Source organism: Phoca vitulina, unplaced genomic scaffold, assembly GCF_004348235.1.
Source record: "Phoca vitulina isolate PV1807 unplaced genomic scaffold, GSC_HSeal_1.0 scaffold65, whole genome shotgun sequence".
Lineage (NCBI taxonomy): Eukaryota > Metazoa > Chordata > Mammalia > Carnivora > Phocidae > Phoca > Phoca vitulina.
The window spans coordinates 3,664,246-3,683,529 of NW_022589768.1; the positions used below are offsets into that span (position 1 = coordinate 3,664,246).

Here is a 19,284-nt window from a genome sequence, read left to right on the forward strand (position 1 = left end):
AATTGGCAGACTTTTTATTTTTAAATAAAATGGACTCTGATAGAATAAAACAGAACAGAATAAAAATAGGAGAGTGCATTCCTGTAATAAGGGTATGTATTGAGTTGAGAGCCCCTTGTCAGAATGCCTATATAACAAGATTGGCAAGATGGGAAACAAAATTTGGGAACAGGAAAACTCCCTCCTCTCTCTTGTGTAACAGCGCAAGCATGCAGGGGGGGTATGGATGACTTTTCTCACCTCAAACCACCAAAATGAGCAAAAGAGGAGTGAGAAAGTGCTACTTCTCCCGGCCACATCTTTGCAGGCATTTTCCACCCTGTGGCACTCTGTGTGTGGCAATATGCATGGGCTGGCTGACTAGAACCAGTCCTCCTACCTGCGTGATCCTAGAGGCGCTCACCGAATCAGAATGTAGTCTTCTGCTACTCAGCTTCCCTGGCCACTGGAGGCCCAATTTAGGAGCCATGAGCCTTTTGCCTCTCGGCATCCTTCCATTTTATGCTCCTCGCACCGCATATTAAACCCTGGACAGGAGTCCTTCCTTAAGAGCAGGACAGTCGTCTGAAAGGTTTATACCTTGCAGCCACGAAGTGTAAGGAGGGACACACACACACACACGTGTATGTACACACACACAAACACACACACACACACATGCACGCACACCCTGGGGCCACAGAAGCAAAGGGGAGAGGTTGCAATCATACCTTGGTGACTGTGGGATGGTAAGGAGAAGATATGGGGGTAACCATCACCTCAAATCTTTTCCCTAGCCATCGGCAGAGACATCACCACCACCTCCACCGTATTTTCCCTTTGTTCTGGCTGTTACACAGATGTGGAATGATGTAAGTGTGCACTGAGGTCCGGGGCCTCCGTGGATGCAGCGAGGTCCTCTGTTGACCTATGTCTGGCGCCCTTGATTGCCCGCAGGCCCCAGGACTGCACTGGACCGGGAACAGAGTCATTAATAAATACCCCTGCCTGAGAAAACCAACCAAATCTGTATAAACAAGAACTGTGAGCTGGAAATAACACTGGTAGTTGGTTAACATAATAGTCACATCCCTTGAGATACATCTACAATTCAAAGATCCATAAGGCATTTAGGTGTAGATAAAAGCTGCGGTTGGGATGCTAATGTGTAATATGATTATGCTAATTTTCAATATAGGTGATAACATAGAAATTCAAAATTAAAGAACCATATCTGACACTTGCTTGTTGTAGGTGAACTTTAAAATTGCTCTGGGAACTCAGAACACCTTACTGAGATGTAGAGACACCAAAGACATGAATTGATACTGAACTTCCAATATAAATTATACATTTAGAAGCAGGACTCAGTCAAAATAGGGTTAAGGTCATACTTTGAGTTCCTCTTTACCTCGACAGGTGACAATGATAGATAAAATGTAAAAATGAAACACGACAAATGCATAGCCAAGCTCAAAAAGAAAACAAATACTTCCAAGGACTCTAAATTATTCAGAAATACTAGCTGACAAGTGGTAAGCAAAGTTGATGGGTTCAAAAGTACCCCATGAGAGACAGGAGACCAAAGCCAGGATCGTTACAAAACAGCCCAGATTCAAACACTGGTGGCTTCTCTCCAGCCCAGGATACCAGGTGGAGCTTCTCCCACATCCCTAGGTAGGTGGCTTCTTAAGAGCCAGAGGTCCAGGTGATAGTCTTAGCATATTTTTTAGCCAAAATGTGATTATTGGAATGATTTCCCACTCGCCTTGATTCGGGGTGCTTTTAGTGCTGCTTCCTTACGAAGAAGCAACCTCCTGTAAGCCTTGCTTTCCCTCCTGTAGGCTGGCAAAGGACAGTGGGGCAGCCAACCCACACAACCGCTGTTTGTGCATGGCTAAAGATGGTGATGATTTTATAGCATCCTGGGCACTTCACATCCATGAAGTAGGAATTGGGGCTCTGTACCAGGCCCTTCTTCTTGGGCTTCCTCTTTTCTTCCAGGGATGGGTGGAGGAGGTCCTTCACAAGGGGCATGTTCTTGTGGGGAGGTCATTACCACCAGAAAGGCCATATTTTTCTTCCAGGCATCCTTAATGGGTCAGGGAGTCCCACTTCAATCTCAATTGTATATAGTGATCCTAGATCTGATTACGACTCTTGCATTAAGTTTTAAATCAACAGTGAGTAGGTGAATTCATTCCAGCTGACATGACAAGAATACAGCTGCCTGAAAATGACTATAAGATGACAATTTTAGGGTCTTCAGAGGGATAAGTGAATGAATAACATCCATAAAAGGATAAAAAAGCTATGAAACAAAACGGGCAGAAACAAAGCAAGAACAGGAGAATATGAAAAAGAACGTATAATAAATCTTAGAACTGAAAAATATATTCACTAAGGCAAAAAAAGTATTCCTCTGTATTGGACACAAAAAGAAAAGTAGCAGATTGAGAGATAGTACCAGGAATTTACCCAGCACAATAAAGATAGATTACAAAGAGAGTTCAGAACCCAGGGGATGGATAGAGAGGTTCCAGCAAGTTCTAGCATAGATCTAATAATAGTCTGAAGTAAGAGGATGGTGAAGATGAGAACAACAGTTGAAAAATGTTGGCTGAGATTTTTTTCCTCATAGTGAAAGAATAAACACACCGAATACAGAGCATGCAAGTAAATCATTCCTAGATACATCATATGAAGCTGCAAAAAATCAAGGATAAAAAGGAAAAAAAACATCAAAGTGACATTAGAGGCAAGACAGATTCTGCAACGCGGTATTAGACCAAGAGTGGACCACTCACGAGCAGTATCAGAAGCCAGAAGACTTACAATGGAATAATGTGGTCGGTGTGCTAAAAGAAAAAAAGAATCTGTTCAGAATTCTAAAGTATCATTCACAAGTAAGAGCAAAAGAAAAGCTTTTTCAGATTTGCAAAGTCAAAGGGCACTTGCCCTTCACAGATCCTCACTGAAAAGACTACCAAAGGACTTAATTCAGCAAGAAGAAAAGTGAACCCAAAGGGATGGGATGGAGTATGAAAAAAGAAAGCCCCAATGAGGGGGAAGATATAATGATAGATGCACTGTGGACTGTAAATTTGGGTAGACGTTATCTGAAGATGTTTAAGATAAGAAGGAAATGTTGTAACATGAGCCAACACAAAGAAATAATTCACCAGCATGAATAAGAAAACACTTGGTCTGCTCTAGATTTGCTCTGTTCAGCCATCCACCAGAAGTGGGCTGAGTAACCTGCACCTATTGATTGATTTATACTCCAGTCTTATTCCAAGAAAGATTTAGGTTCACTAACCTGCAGCTATTCCTGGTCTTCATTTTCAGATCCAGGAACTTCCTAAGGGAGTCGTTGGCAGCCTTTTGGTTGAACCTTTGGCACTACTCCCAGGGAGAGCTCTCCATGTTCAAATGAATCATGGGATGTGGGTTTTTTTTTTTTTTTTTTAGAAATCCAGTCCCTCTAGGCTTCCAGACAAACACACTAAAGACTTTTAGAAAAACTCAAAGGAACATGGGACCTATGAAAAAATTCCGCAGCAACTGAAGAATATGGAAGACCCCAAAGGAAAATCTTCCTCTTCACACAGGTTAACATGAAGATAAAGCTGCTTTCTATTTCCAATGAGATAAAGGAATTCATTATACCAATAAACAGGTCAGCACAAAAAGAGAATGCCACAAAATTATTCCCATAATAGCTGAGATTGGGTCTTCATTAAAAGCGGTAAGAGAGAATGAAAACTGCAGAGAAGCTCTTCATCCAAATAGATGATAATACCAAGAATTATATACCAAAAGCTGGATAAATCAATACAAAATATTTTAAATGAAGCAAAAGAAGACAATATATATGAAGAATAGGACACTGACCTGACCACCAAACTGTGAATAAAACTTTCCTGACAGGAGCGCCTGGGTGGCTCAGTCGTTAAGAGTCTGCCTTCGGCTCGGGTCATGATCCCAGGGTCCTGGGATCGAGCCCCGCATCGGGCTCCCTGCTCCGTGGGAAGCCTGCTTCTCCCTCTCCCACTCCCCCTGCTTGTGTTCCCTCTCTCGCTGTGTCTCTCTCTGTCAAATAAATAAATAAAATCTTTAAAAAACAAAAACAGAAAAACAAAAAAACTTTCCTGATAAAGAAGGAACAGCTGATTAAGAATAGGTTAGAGACTCCTGGCTGGCTCGGTCCATGGGCGTGTGACTCTTAATCTCAGGGTTGTGAGTTCAAGCCCCATGTTGGGCATGGAGCCTACTTTAAAATAAAATTTTAAAAAAAGAATAGGTTATAAAAGTTCCCAGAATTTGGCAGGGAAAAAAAATTGACTTTGGAAATCAGGAGGACTTGCCTTATCCCAGATAAGAGCAATAAAAAGGAAATAATATTAATACATATCCTCATGTATTCTTTAACCTCAAGGGGAAAAAATACTCAAAAGGGTTAAAATCAAGCTTGCTTTATATGTCTCTTCTGAAATAGCCAACGTTCAAATAGGAGAAACACCTATAGTCCAATAAGATGTAGATGTGACCCACGAGGATTTCATTTCTAGTCATGGGTTGTTCATATATAAGGGAAATTGAAAGACATTTTAAGATTTGCAGAGACTCAAAAATATCAATAAGCTTAGTACTGTGTGTGCAGATATTCTTCAAGAGTGTTCAAGTCATTGGTCAGAATTAGTGAAGGAACTATTAATTGGGAAGTTATGATTACAAAAAAAATAGTGATTGTTACTGAAATCAGGTTATGGACTTAAGTATAAAAATCTACATTAGGTTTTTACAATGAACAGGGGAAAGTGATACTGTTATCTAAATAACTGAGACAGATATTGGAACAGAAGGAAAATCATTTTAAAAGAACAAAAAGAGGATGTTTTATATTGCAGTGTGGAGAGGACTCCATAGAGCCCCTCCCCCGGGGTGTTCAGGTCTTTGTGAAATCTCCCTACGCTGCCGTGTGAGCTGGACACTCTTCTAACAGAGTAGAGCAGAAGGGATGGAATGTCACCTCTGAGATTAGGTTCCAGAAAGACTCTGGCTTCCATCTTGCTCACCATGTCTTGTTCTCTCTTGCTTTCTCCCTTGCTCGCTCTGAGCAAAGCACCACCATGTTGAGCTGCCCCCATGGATAGACCCACGTGGCAAGAAACTGTAACTCTGGCAAACAGCCAGCCAGGATCTGACGCCTGCCAACAGCCGCATGAGTGAGCTTGGAAGTGGATCTTTTGAGGCCTGCCAATAGCCACATGGGTGAGCTTGGAAGCAAATGCTCCCCCAGTTAAGTTGACTGCAGTCTTACTAGAGACTGAGCCAGAGGACCCCCAGCTAAGCCATGGTCCCGAGACTAAATAGTTAGTTGTCTTGAGCCACCACATTTTAGGATAATTTGTTACATGGCAGTACATAGCTATAATCTGATTAGATTTTCAACTTTAGAAGAACAGGAAAGGTAAGGAAAGAAGAGGGAGGCTCAGAAGGCCATAATATTTCTTTTTTCCATGAAGGGGAGTCAGAAGATACCAGCTTTGGTTGAGTACAGAACAGAAGTTTACAAAATGTTTCAAGAAAATTGTTACTGGAGTGAACAATATGGTGAGGGGCTTCCAAGTAGCCAAAAGTAAACAGGGTTCCTTTCATATGTCAGCACAGAAACAGAGAGAAAGACTAAAGGAAGCACATCAGGAAGAAATCTTTCAAGTCAGAACAAGGGTAGCGCTTAGATCGGGTGCTTTTTTAGAGAGCCAGGATACTCAAGTTTGTTTAAAAAAGAGAATGCAACAATATAGATTTATTCCATAAACAAGCATCTATTGAGTGCCTTCTGGGATACCTGGTGAGCTGGGCAGATTTCTATCTGATGGTGAATACAAATAAGCAATTGCAACACGGAATAGTAAGTGCAACAACCAGAAAAGTACAGAACATAAGAAAGCTGATTGATGGGACTCTTTCTACCTTGGTATTGTTAACCCTTTCAGTTTGGGACTATCCACAGCTCAGCGCCCTCCTCCAAGTAGCCTTCAAGATTCCCAAGCCCTAACCCTAACACACACACACACAGGACTGCAATGAGAACTTTTAATTCACTGTTATTTGGTTGTGATTAAATAGAGTTTGCACAAAAAAAAAAGAATTCAAGAATAGAGAATATGGGTAATACAACTTTAAGGTAGAATTAGGAGATGATATTTTATAAGCAGAAACACAAGTTATTTTTGACAAAGCCCTGTCAATAAATTCAAACAAGTAGAAATTACATCAGCCATAATCTCTGGTCATAATGTCGTAAAGTAAGAAATCATAAGCTAAAGACAAAAAAAAAAAAGCCATCAATCAACTGGAAAGCCTTATGTAATATCTGGCTCACAGGAAAATAACATAAGAAGAGAGGGTTTAGAAAAAAAGGTTATGGAAATATTACACAAGAAGACACAGGAAATGTGACTAATGATATACCAGCGTTGAACTAACAGAATGAAATTATTTTTTGAAAGAATTTAGCATTCAATGTAAGCTGCTAGAAATAGAATGAAAAAGAACTCCTAAGGAAAATAAGAGGAAGGAAATAATAAAGATGAAAGAAGCTGACTCTGAAGAAACAATTAACATGGACAAGATAGTGGCCAATCCCTTAAGAGGAAAAAAAGGAAACACAACCAGAATTGAGACAATTGGCATAATGAGAGCGACAATGTATTTTAAAGTTATTATATAATTGTACATAACTATGTGCTATGGGATTTTAAAATAGTAATTAAGTGGACATTGCTCCCTAGAAGTAAATAAATAATCGAAGTAGAAGAAGCAGGAAACTCAGAAAGAAGAAAACGAGTTGAAAAAACAGTTGTAAAAACAAAACCTCTACCCCCGTCGCCAGGTATCAGGAAGAAGTAAGTAGAAAGGTGGATGCTGTCAAATCTTACAGAAGGAGATCATTTCCATGTTCGAAAAACTTTTCCATGGCAGTGGGGAAAATGGGCAGCTACCAACTGATTGTACAAAATAAACATGTCTAAGGAGTCCAGACTTCTCTGACTTAATATACACCTACTACAGGCCAATTTCCTTTATATAAATACAAAAACCTAAAATGGATGGAATGCCATGGGACATGGACTATACAGCCCTATATCATTTATTGGGTACCTATTGCTGGGCACAGGGGGTACTCCAACACCATGCTAAACCCTGGGAAATCCTACGTCAGTAAGATACGGTCCTTGCCATCCAGGAGCTCATGGTCTCATGGAGAGGAGACACATTAAAAAAAACAACAACAACAATAATTAAAATGTGTTACATGCAAATGAAATCATTCTCAGAGTGTAGCGTGGAGTGGGGACATCTAGCCCAGCAAGGAAAGGTTAAACAGGGGGCTCCCGGTAAAGATTTCCCCAGAGGACAGTGTGCTTGAGCTAAGTCTCAAGGAAGAGTAGAAATTAGCCAAAAGGGAGGTGTGGGGAGTGATGCTCTACCTCAGTGCGTGAGGCTATCCCAGGCATGGGGGACAGGCATTCTTAGAACAATCTATGCACCTCGATGGTCTCTGCCTCCCGTTTCTCACGTTGATTTCATCGGGTCAAAACCAAAAGTGGCAGAGCATGAAGCATAAACAAAGCAGGTGGCTGTGGACAGAACTTGAGAAACATGAAAAGGGCAGGTGGAGGAAGAGGAGCCCATGAAGGACATGGAATCATAGTGAGAGGAACAAACAAAACCAGGAGCACAGGAGGCCATGGGAAGCAGGGAGACGGTGGCCCACAGAGACCAGTACGGGGGAGAGTGCGAGCAACTGAGGAAGGCCTGTTAGATTAGAAATCAAGGATCGAGATGGGAAGTGCAGACGAGTTTGAAAAGCTGGGGCAACAAGAAGAGAAAGTGGACGCGGTGTGAGATCAAGGGAATGTTCTGGGTTTGGCTTTCAAGGTTGTTTCAGATATTTGCTGCTGCATACCAAACCGCTCTAAAACTTAGGACTTAAATCAAGGATTTTTTATTTCTCAGGATTCTGTGAATGAACACAGCAGCTCTTCCGCTGGTCTCCCCTCTGGTCACTCTCGGGGCTGTGGACAGCTGGTGGGTCACCTGCTTGGGAAGGTGGGGACACTAGGCTTCTCTGTCTGCAGAGAGTGGTCTCAGATCCTCTCTCCCAGAGTGGTCACTCATGCTCCAGGGCCTCTGCCACATGGCCATTCTCTCTAGCAGGACAGTCTAGACTTTCTTAGATATGGTGGCCGGGCTCCCAAAGGGAATAATCCAAGAGAGAGAAGCTCAGCATGCACACCCTTGCCAAGGTTCTGCTTGCACCACAGCTGCTAACGACCTTTTACCCAAAACGAATTACATGATCAAGCCTAGAGTCCACCTGGACGGGGACTACTCAAGGGTGTGCACACAGGGAGAACGGGGACGGGAGCTCTATGGATACAATAGTCCATTATCAGGGTGTTTTTTTCCCTTAATATGGGAGAGAGTTAAAAATGTCTATAGGTGGAACCCAGACTAATTGAAAGGGAGGCATTGAAGATACAATCAAAAGAGATTCTTACTAATTGGGTCCCCGAGGATGTGCTTGGTGGGAGGACAGAGAGGAACACCATCCTCTGAGACTGGGAGAAGAGAGATTAAAAAGGGGTTGGGGATGTGTTTTGGTTAAATCGCTGAGGGGAGGAAAAGGGGGTTGTCCATGGAAATGCGGCACTGGGGTAGAGATTTGACATGTGGGAACACCAACTCCACCGCCATCTTGCTTCTCCATCAACACTCAGTCTGCATGTCGAAGCCAAGGAGGCCGATTATAGTATTGATCTGGGTTTAGAACTTGGTTGTTGGATGCTGCAGGAGGATAGTGGTGCCAGGGAATTGTGGGTTACTGGAGAGAGTTATCTGAATCATAGAAACAGGGTTCTGAGTCCGTTGGTCAGAAAGAGAGGCCAGGAGAGAACTGATAGAGGATAGAGCCAGGAAACTGGAGGTCTCTCTAGATTCAAAATACACTCAGGTGTGAGGGAAGATGTGAGAAAGAGAAGAGAAGGTGAAGCCCAAGGAGGGCCAAGGATTGTAGGGCTGGATTATGGGATGGGCAGACCACGTGAACATGGATATCCAGGAATTAACGAAGGCCCCAGTGGGGCGCCAAGCTCTAAGCCAGTCCCCAGTGTCAGCAATGAGTGAAGGGGGTGACAGGAAGGGACAGTCCTGCTGAGGGGCTGTTCGTGAAGGCAGGGACTGGGTCTGTCACCGGAACAGTGCCTGGCACCTAGAAGCACTCAGTACTAAGAGTTATTTGTGGAGTAAACAAATGACTCTAATCCTCAATTTACGGATAAGAAAACCGGGGCTCCCAAAGGTTGAATGTGTTGCTCCAAGTTACACCGCTAGGGTTCAGCTAGCCAGAGCGTCCTACCTCCTTACCAAACCACACTGTGGATTTCCTTCTCAACCCTCCAAGAGGCAGCTCATGATTTTATTATCTCAAAACTATTTAAATGGCATTTGTCATTCCTTGGGCACTGGGATGGACTATCCCGAAGTTGAATGAATACAGGGAGTGGTTTTATAAAAAAAAATCTTCCTTGAGGCCTAGAGGGATTTACTCACTTATTGGAAATACATCACATGTCTTTTCCAGGCACATCCAAGGAAGCTGGTCCTGTAACCATATCCTTGCCAGTTGGCCAACATTTCATTATTCTCTCTTCTTCTGCGGTCATGGTCTCATCTTCTTTGTTAAGACTCAGAAAATCAGGAAGAAATACATACACACATGAGAGCTGTCCACCCATAGTCACCATAGCTTTTTCCACAGACTCTGTAGGATTAAAGAAATTAATTAGCCTTCAGCCAAGCAGATCTGAGGCTGTTCAAGCCTTTCTATCATCCTTAAAGAAAAATGAAAACGTCTCCCCAAAGGCTATTGTCCGTTATGGAATCCAACTTAAGACGGAGGGTGGTGACATGCTCCTCTTTCCCACTGGACCAAAATTTCAAAGCTTCAAATGTGTGGTAAATCTAACCAAAGATAAAGATTTGCAGGTGTTTTTTTGCATAAAAGCAAGAAGGGCAGATGTATCTGGAACGTGCTTCTAACCAAATGGGACATCTGCAATCCATTAGGGGTGTCCCGAAGAGAGAAAGTGAGAGGAGAGGTTCAAGCAGAAAGCCTGCTCCGTAGAAACACGAGCATGAAGATGTGTGTGGACCCGGCCGTCAGGATCTGAAGACCCCGGGCTTCTACAAAACGTTACCTTTCCAGGGGTAAACTCACATCTCTGCCAAATACCCCAGTTCCTCTTTTTTCTCTCCTCCTCTCAAGTTATCTCTGAAATGTCGTGCCTTCCTTTACTCAAGTACACCTACATGTTTTAGTGTTTAAGACTTGGCAGTCACCTCAGATAAAGAGAACATTCCCCTTGGAACGCGCAGACTTTCCTTTCCCAACACTCATGAAGAACGACCCGTGTCCTGACTCGGCTTCTCGCACTGCAGCAGAACAAAGCAAAATTGTCACCAGGGGCATTACTTGCGGGTTACTCACTGGCTGTTACACACCTTGCTTCAGACTCCCAAGGAAACCACTAGCTTTTATTAAAGCGTGTGTAGCAAAGCCTATTGCAAAATACCCACGGCTGTGAACATGATGGGAAGGTGTGTGACTCCAGAATGGGCATGAAGAAAGGCACTGGATTTTGTTCAAATCGAGGATCATTGCCCAGGGCTTGCTTTTGGCCTCCTTTTCGCGGCCTGCCGTTGAACTTCAGTGACCGGGCCCGAATGGAGCGTCCCGTGGAACAAGGGGGCTCCTTAAATACGTTCCTTCACTGAGCAGACCAGGTCTGTTTCCTGTGGAACGGCTCTTCTGTGCTTACTGGCCTTTTGATAAACTATTAGTGCTGGGGCCTTTTGTTAATGACTAAACTCCGTGTGACAGGGGGGAAAAAAAAAAAAAAAAGACCCGGCCTGTTGAAACTTGTGTTGTAATTTGAGGATTAAAAGCCACACCTCTGGGAAACATCAATATCAAAGCTGATTCGGTGTCGAAGACAAGGTGTTAGAAGCCACAGTTTGACAAAGTGGATTTCCAAGTGCAGTTAGCAATTACATTGGTAGAAGTCCTCAATTATGCCATTTACAAGGAAGTACTTTTAAGAAGCTACAAGTCAGGAATGTGTTTTTAAATCTCTTCATTTATACACTTATAGGGAAAGCCCGTATTTATGAAGCACCTACTGGTAAAGAACACTGTGCTAGCTACCGTGAAAAGCAACAGATCTCACTCTCCAAAATCTCAAAAGCCAAGGAAGAAAAGTCTCTTCAAAAATTAAAATATGTAGTCAGTGCATTTCTGGAAAATACTTAAGATCAAGGAGAAAATCATGACTCCACCATCAACGTGCTCTGATTGGAAGAACCTCCTTACTCGGCCCAGGGTTTGTGGATTGAGGGCCTGTGTCAGAAAAGTGTCTCCTGACCCTCTTGATCACTAGTGTCATCTAAAAGTGAAAGAACAAAGACTGTTATGCCAGAGGACACTTAGTATTTCATTTATCCTTCATCCCAAAATAATCTTCCAGTAAAACTGAATGTAAGTTTCTGTATCAGTTGAGGACCTTTCTACTCACAAAATGAACAACAAAAAAAATCTCACATTGGCTTAAATGATAAAAATGATTTAATTGTTCACAAATTTAAAAGGCCAAAGGCTTCAGGGATGGTTTGATCAGGGCTTCAGCTGACTTTACCCGCAATTCTCTCAACTCTACTCAACTCCATGTGTCAGTTCCATTCCCTTTCTGATTTTCCTTTATTATCACAAGATGCTGCCAGGAACAATAGGGATCACATGGCTTTTTTCTTCACAACTGTAGGAAAAGAACAACTTGGCTTCTCATGACCACCAAACAAAAGTCCTGAGCTTTGAGCTGATTGGGCCACTCTGGAGCCAATCTCTGTGGCCAGAAAAATATCTGGGTGCTGATTGGTTTACGCACGGGTTACCTACACCAATCACCTGTGGGATTGAGGTTGGGTACCTCCCCAGAGGATGTGGCTGCTACCTGCTAGGGAAGGAATAGAACAGAGGTTGGAGGAGGCAATCCCAGCAGAGTGTCTGCTACAGTCCTTTTTTACACACACAGTCTGGATCACTAATTGATTTTTATTCACTATCAGATACAAGCTCTGTAAAGAGAAATCCATTTCCTCTATAAACTTGCCAAGTCAGATATTTAAAGATGGCTTTACTTTTTCAAAAACATAGCGAAATGGGTTAACTCTAAGTTTGTTTTTTCATAGCTCTCTCTCCCTGAAGAATACACTGAAAACCCCAAAGAAATGTTTTTGAAGTTTGATGTAAGTTAGTAATTGAGAATGATTTAAAATCTGCCCTGTAGCCCATCTTCCCTGGCCCTTTCTTCCCAATTTCCAAAAGCAACATGAAACCAAGTTGGAATTCTCTGTTACAAAAACCCAAATATTTTCTCCAAAGGTTTAGATAATGGGTCATTAAAGGGGCAGGAGGCGCCACGTTCCAAGGTATGATGAACCTGAAAACTTTCCTTCTGATGCATGTTCACCAGCCTCCCAAAACTTATCAAAGCAGCGCCTGTCCTGTCCTCATAAAACTCCCCCCAAATTCATCAGCTCCACATGCCAAGTGCCAGTTGCAGGGATGTTCAACAATATTTCTTCTATGCTTCAGTTGGAAATAGAGCCCCTTAAGTTCAGAGATGTAATTGGAGTAGTCAATAAAGTGCCCAGGGAGGAGTCCGCCTGTGACCGTTTCCTCCCACCACCTTGGTGAGGAGAGAATGAGCTATTTAGAGGGAAGATCACAGCCTTGAGTGTGGAAAGGCCACGGAAGACAGACTCCCTACACCCCAGACATACCAAAACAACGGTAGCCAAACTTGCAATGCTTTCCCCCAAGCCTTCCACTTGGAAGAAGCATCATGAGCTTTCACCTTGTCCAGGCGGGAAATGAGTATTCTTTCCTGGTTAGAGAGGGCGCCCCAACTGCATCCCGGGCACGGGCATTCAGGGAAGCCCCTCGGTAGAATCAGGCTTGGGTTTGTTTTTAGCTTGGAATTGACGATTGTAGGTATCACTTCCTCACTGACATCCCCTCCTGGAGATCTGGCGGCTGGGCTACCATAAGCCACAGTGCAACGCGCGGTGCATTCCTCTCTGTATTGCAGCAGGACGCGCAGGCCACTTTGGTCCCTTCGACCCCTTCCGCTGTGTGGAAGATGAAGGAGCAGGAACAGTCCTCTGCCGCCAAAGTCCTGCACCACCTCTGGAATGGCTTCATCTCTCTCTCAATAGGGAGCAGCCCTGGGGCCGGAGGGAAGAACTTGCACACCTGAGCAGACCTGAGGCAGGCCGGCCTGCCCCCCAGCAGGCAGCTGGGGCTGGGGGCGGGGGGAGGGCAGCTTGGCCCGAACGCTGCTTAGTCAGGCTCCCATGCTGAGCTGAGCTGCAGATGTGCCCAGACCTGCCACCACCAGGTGTCTGCGTCTGGGCCGGGAGGTGACGGCACAAATGAGACTCTTGCCTCCTGCTGTTTCCCAACACTGTCCTTGGAGGAATGTGGAAGACTCAGGCAAGGCCATCTTTGACGGCCTCTGACACAGCCATAGCTCCCCGGCCACCCTGCCACGTCCAAAGCCTCGGCCCATCCTGTCCCTTTGACCCTCACACAGTGCTGCCCACAGCCCCAGGGCTGGCTCCTCCCCGAGCCACGGGGAGGCTCAGGTGGGAGGCAGCTGCCCACCTGCTCTGCTCCAATACGCGGCTTTCATCACTACTGCCCAAACCTCCCAAGCTAAAGGTGTTTCTTTTCTTTTTAATACAATGCTCCCATGATTAAAAATGCCTTTGTTGTTGTTGTTGTTGTTGTTAAAAAAATCTTTTTTGAAATTCATTTGTCCCCACTGGGGAAAAATTTCACACTTCCCAAGGAGAAGCTATTCTGTATTTAACAGAATTATTAATGACTAGCACAAGTCTTCCCCAAGTGTAAATATTGGAAAAGCTTACCAGCCCATTAGTGGACTTCCGATGCAACAGAAAAAGGTCGTTACTCATCTCTGGTGGCTTCTGAGAATTCCGTTTTAAGCTCAGGCAGGCTGTGAGCCGTTTGCCATCAAGACTTAATAGACGCTCTACAAAAGTTCACTGCACACCTACTATGTACTAAGCCCAGGCCTCAAGAAGATGACCCTGTACGTAGCAGAAGGTGGAAATGAACAGCGCATTGGCCAGATTCAGCCTGCAACCATATTTTGTTTGTCTCGCACCATATCTATCAAAAATTTGAATTAGTTGCCAACTTCCAAATATCAGAATATTTCCAGCTTCTCTTGAAAACTCAGGAAATCTGGCAAAACCGAGCTCACATTCCTGGCTAACAACTGCCCACTTCAGACAGGCTCTCGGTTCACACGGCCCCCACCTGCCCTGCTTCTCTCCAACTTAACCTGCCCAGACCCTCAGCATCTTGCAGCGTACGTCAGGGTGGGCAGTCAAGGCACACCCATCCACCCACCCCGTGAAAGGCCTCACTCAGACACAAAGCAACCCAACCTGGTCTCTCAGTTAAGAAGAGCTGCTTCACGCCTCCAAAGAACAGCTCCCACAGTTTTTTCTGATTTTGTGTCTTCTCAGCTTTTCCTCTTTTTAATAAAGATTTTTTTTTAAATCCCTGGTAATGTAAAGTTCGGGGAAACATTCTGGTTTTAGTGCTACAACAAGGAATTGAACACAAAAGGAAAATGACAAGCTGGAGCACAGAAAGCAACAAGTGAGGACTCTGAGAGCAGGATGGGCACTCGGGGAGGCCCCCGTTGGCCAGATGAAGAGGCTGAGGCCTAGAGAAGGTGAAAGTCATGCCCAGGTCCCACTACTGAGCGGCAGGAGAACAGAAGCTTGATCTGAACAGTCTTTACCCAGCCGGTGACATATTCTTTTTACACGGAGGGGTGGTTTCTCTGTCCCAGCTTCTGCTTCTGTGTTTCCAAGGAATGGCAGAGAAGCCCACCAGATCTGGAAATAAATGTGAGGATTGATTTCACAAATCGCACGGTAACATCAGATACAGGATTCTAAATGAACCTGCAGAAAATTAATTAGCAATTTTCATCTAGACCTACTGATTCCCTAGATGTGGGTCAAAATTGTCATATTTGAAGAAATGTGTCTGTTGATCCTGATGGTGTGTGTTGGGAGAGGCAGCCTGTTTGGATGTTTTTCAAATTATATATTGCCAAAATCTTCCTTGTGTTTTTAACCAGGAATAGAGTTAGACAGGTTCATCTTAATATTTGTTGCTAGTGGAAAATTTTGCTAAAGCAAATATAATTATTCAGTTGCAACCGACACGAAGATGCTGACCAGAACTCTTCTATTGGACATACTCAAGGTACTCAAAGTGGACCACTGTCTGGGACTTAAAACATTTTGGTATATTTCTAATAAGCATATATGGCCATTCAATAATACTGCAGCCAAGAACTCCTCTGTAACAAACTTAAAATTAATTCAAAAGCCAGCTTTATGTCCAGCAGAAAGGAGGGGAAGAGAGCAGCCTTTGTAGAACAGAGACGATCCTACTTAGCCCCACCAGTCTGGCCAGGGACACGGTTTCATGCCTACTTTTGTAGACGAGGACAGTGAGCCAAGGAAGGCAACTTCCTCAGCCAGTTTCCAATTGCTGGGAACTGGCTACACCTGGGTCGTTCGAACTCCAAACCCTGAGCTTTGTCTACTACCGTGGCTCAGAGCGCGGAAGCCACGGAGAGGAGCAAGGGGTTGGTGGGGCTGGGGAGACTTCTGAGAGGCGGTGACATTTGAGAAAGACCTTGAACAATACTTTGTGTCACAATGGGCAGAGAAGAGAGGAGCACAAAGGCCTCGAGGCTGAACCCCGGAAGGGAGGGGGAAGTGCACAGAAAAACGGAAGGTGAGGAGTTTAGGTTTGGAATTCACAAAGCAAAGCTTCATCATAAAGTTTCCATGTGAAAAAACATGAATCCTCCCAACACCTGTAAGACAGGCAGCCTCACACCTACAAGGAAGGGCCGCACACTGCAGACCAGGATCCTTAGGTGGCCAGAAGGCCAGGAATGTGTGTCCAGCCTGTGGAGAGGCAGCAGGGCCCTCTGGACCCCAAGGAGCCGGCGGACCACACTTTCTTCCACGTGCACCCTGTTGGCCCCTTCCCCCCCCTTCCCCTCCGAGGTCTGCGCCTTTCAGAGCCAGAACCAGGCGCGCTGTCTGCCTGACTGCAGTGTGTTTCTTCCTTCCAACTCACATCTTCTCCCCCAGCCTGAGATTAAGGACGGGTTTTGTTTCCTGCCCCGGGACCGACACCCGCAGCAAGGTAGGCAGAATAAACTGCAGCACGAGGACACAGGCCCCCTCCCCACCCAGCCCGGCCTGCAGACAGTCTTTTTAGGGAACTGCAAAGGGAGGGGAGAGAAGGCCTGATTCTGCTCGGGTTCCGTGTCTGCCCGCCCAGGGGCGTCAGAAGGCTGCGTCCTGCCGCAGCAGCTGTGGGCGATCCCTGCCAGCCCCTCGGCGGGGTGAAGCCTCGTGGGTTCTCAGGCCCAGGACGCCGGTTCTCCCCAAGGCTCCGCCCCTCTGCTCCTGGGGGCCAAGCTCCCGTTCGGTTTTTCCAGGACATTTCATTTCCCTTTATCCGTAGCGCCCTGTAGGAGAGGTAAAAATAGAATCCCATTTTACAACGGAAGCAACTGAGGCTCAGCGAAGTCGCTGTCCTGGGACAGCGGTGCACCTGGGACTGGAACTCCCAGCACAAAGGGAAGGGGGGGCTTTCTGAGTTCTTAGAGCCTCCTGGGGATCCCCTTTCCCCACCTCCCGGGACACGTGCCCACACCTCCTCTGGAAAGAAACCTTCTGGGGGCGAGGGTGGCGCAGCCCGCTCCTTGGCCGCGGTGGGACCCCGAGGGCGCCCCCGGGTAGGTAGGGCGACAGAATCACCCCCCGAGACCCGAGCCAGGGAACTTCAGAGCGTTTCGCCTTCCCCGGGAGAGGCAAACACGGACACGTCTGCGTCTTCGCCGACAAGTGCCTTCAGGCCCGGCGGGGGCAGACACCTCCGCGCCGGCCGCCGGCGAGGTCTCCGCCGTCTGCGGGGGCACGGCCTCGCATCAGCTGCGCCGAGTTAGCGCGTTCGCCGGCCGCCGGGGCGGGAGGCACTTCCCGGGCGACGCGGCGGCCCGGCGGGGGCGGGGCGGAGGGGGCACCCCCCGGGGCGCCAGGGGGCGGGCGTGCGGGCACACGCGGTGCGCGGCGGGCGGGGGCGGCCGGGGCGCCCGGGGAGCCGCCCACTTCGCCGCAGCGCGCCCCGACGGCCGAAGCTTGGATGCGGCGGCGCCGGCCGAGCCGGGGCGGACGCGGGGCGGCCCGGGCCGGGGACACGCGGCGGTAGTGCCGGCGCTGCGGCGGCCGCAGGATGGCCGAGGTAAGCGCGGCTCTCCCCCGGCGCTGGCGGCCCCCTGTGCGCGCGGGGCGGGGCGGGGGTGGTCGGGGCGCAGCGCGGGCCGGGCTCCGTCGGCAGCCGGGGGCGCGTCCCGGGCCAACCTCCCGGGGCCACCTGCGCGGCGGGGCGGCCTGGGGCGCTGGGACCCGTCGCCGCCCGACGTCCCCGAGCCGCAGGCGCGCGCGCGGACCAGGCGGGTTCCGGGCGCCCCCGCTACGGCCTGGGCGCGTCCGAGGCGCGGGGTGCGGGCGAGCCTCGGGGCGCCCTCCCGCCGGGACTCCGGGCTCGGGCGGCCACGCGAGCGCGCCTCCCCCGCGCCCCTGGCGGCCCCCCGGCGCCTCGGGTGAAAGTCCGAGGTCGCTCGCACGGCCTTGAACAGCTGCTCCTCACAACTGGCCGTCTTTCTCCCCGATTTTGTTGCTGGAGAACTAAGCGCGCGGTAAGCTCCGCTCTGAGAGATGCGGGGACCCGCGCGGGGCAGGGCCCGGGGCGCCGGATCTTTTGTGAAGCGCCGCGCAGCGCGGTGCGGACGGGTCGCGCCGAAAGCCCCCCGAGACGCCAGGGCGCGGAGGGTGCGCGGCCACATGGGTGCCCCTCCGTGGGGCTCGTTTACCTGCGAGTGCGCGGCGCCGCCCGGGGCGCGGGGTCCCCCGGGCCTACGCGCTCGGGGCTGGAACTCGGGCCGGGAAGGCGGCCGCGTCGGGTCGGCTCCAAGGGCCGGGGCTTGGGGGCTTGGGGGGTGGGATGGGGGCGCCTCCTGTCCCCTGCCCCCTCGGGCGCCCCCCGCCAAACCCCAGCCCCGCCGGCCGCCTGGCTTTGCATCAGCCTCTACGGATTTGTCAGCCAGATGTGACAAGATTGCGGAGAGGCGAGGGAAGGAGGAGATCTGATATTAATCAGCGCATAGCTCGGAGCCAAACTTTCTCAAATGCGGTGTAGGAACATGCTCTTCTCATTTAAGGCATCCCTTGTGGCTGTGGGGCTGCCACCGGTCGGAGTTTGACAGTTAAATGGAATGCCAACGAGCAGCCTTAATTGTAGGAGTAAAATTGTGTGTGTTGGGGCGGGGGGGGGGGCGGTTAGACACTCTAAGGTTCAGTTATGTCCCCTAGTTTTATGGCCGTGCTCACCGCAGTTCTCTGAAGACAGGGCATTTAAATCGGGCCAGACGCCTGGTCGCAGCCAGGCCTGTGCTGTTAACACTTAAGGGGCCTAGAAGAGGCCCGGTGTCCTGGGAATCCCTGTCAGTGAGTGAGTGTGAGAGAGTGTGCGCGCGTGTGTGTGCAGGGGAAGACGTGTTCCTGCAGCTTTGGGCTGACACAGCAGAGCTAGCAACCATTTTTTTTAAATATATTCTCATCAAAGTGACAAAGATTTCGGCTTGAAAGTGAATTGAAAACCAGCATTTGGCAGATCACCTTATTCCTTTCTTTCTGGCGCCTTTTCATTCCCAGTTTATCGTTTTAATTTGCAGAGTTCATGGAACCTTTTCGAAAGATGTCTTAGACTCTGAGCTTGCAAATGCGTGCTTATGCGTTAAAACTTTTGTTCGGTGGTAAATATCCTGGCTTCTCAGTTGTCCCTTCCCAAATCCGTTGATATATATTATGAAAGCCTCATTTGCAGTGTTGATAAGTCAGAATAGCATTTTCGTGTGGCATGTAAAACAACATGACTTCGCAAACACGACCAGTTGTCCAGGATTTGATTTTCGCTTTCAATGGGTGTGGAAAGGTAACCACACGTCTGCTATGATAAGTCTTGATAAATAAACTTTATCC

The 19,284-nt window shown here is 47.5% G+C and overlaps 1 protein-coding gene across 1 annotated transcript; it reads right to left on the reverse strand.

Moving 5' to 3' along the window:
• Positions 1-14: 14 nt before the first annotated feature.
• Positions 15-3,947, reverse strand: LOC116624233 (40S ribosomal protein S27-like). The gene has a single exon (XM_032391964.1). The coding sequence runs from the start codon at positions 2,014-2,016 to the stop codon at positions 1,765-1,767; it is 252 nt and encodes an 83-aa protein (XP_032247855.1). The 5' UTR covers positions 2,017-3,947; the 3' UTR covers positions 15-1,764.
• Positions 3,948-19,284: the final 15,337 nt, after the last annotated feature.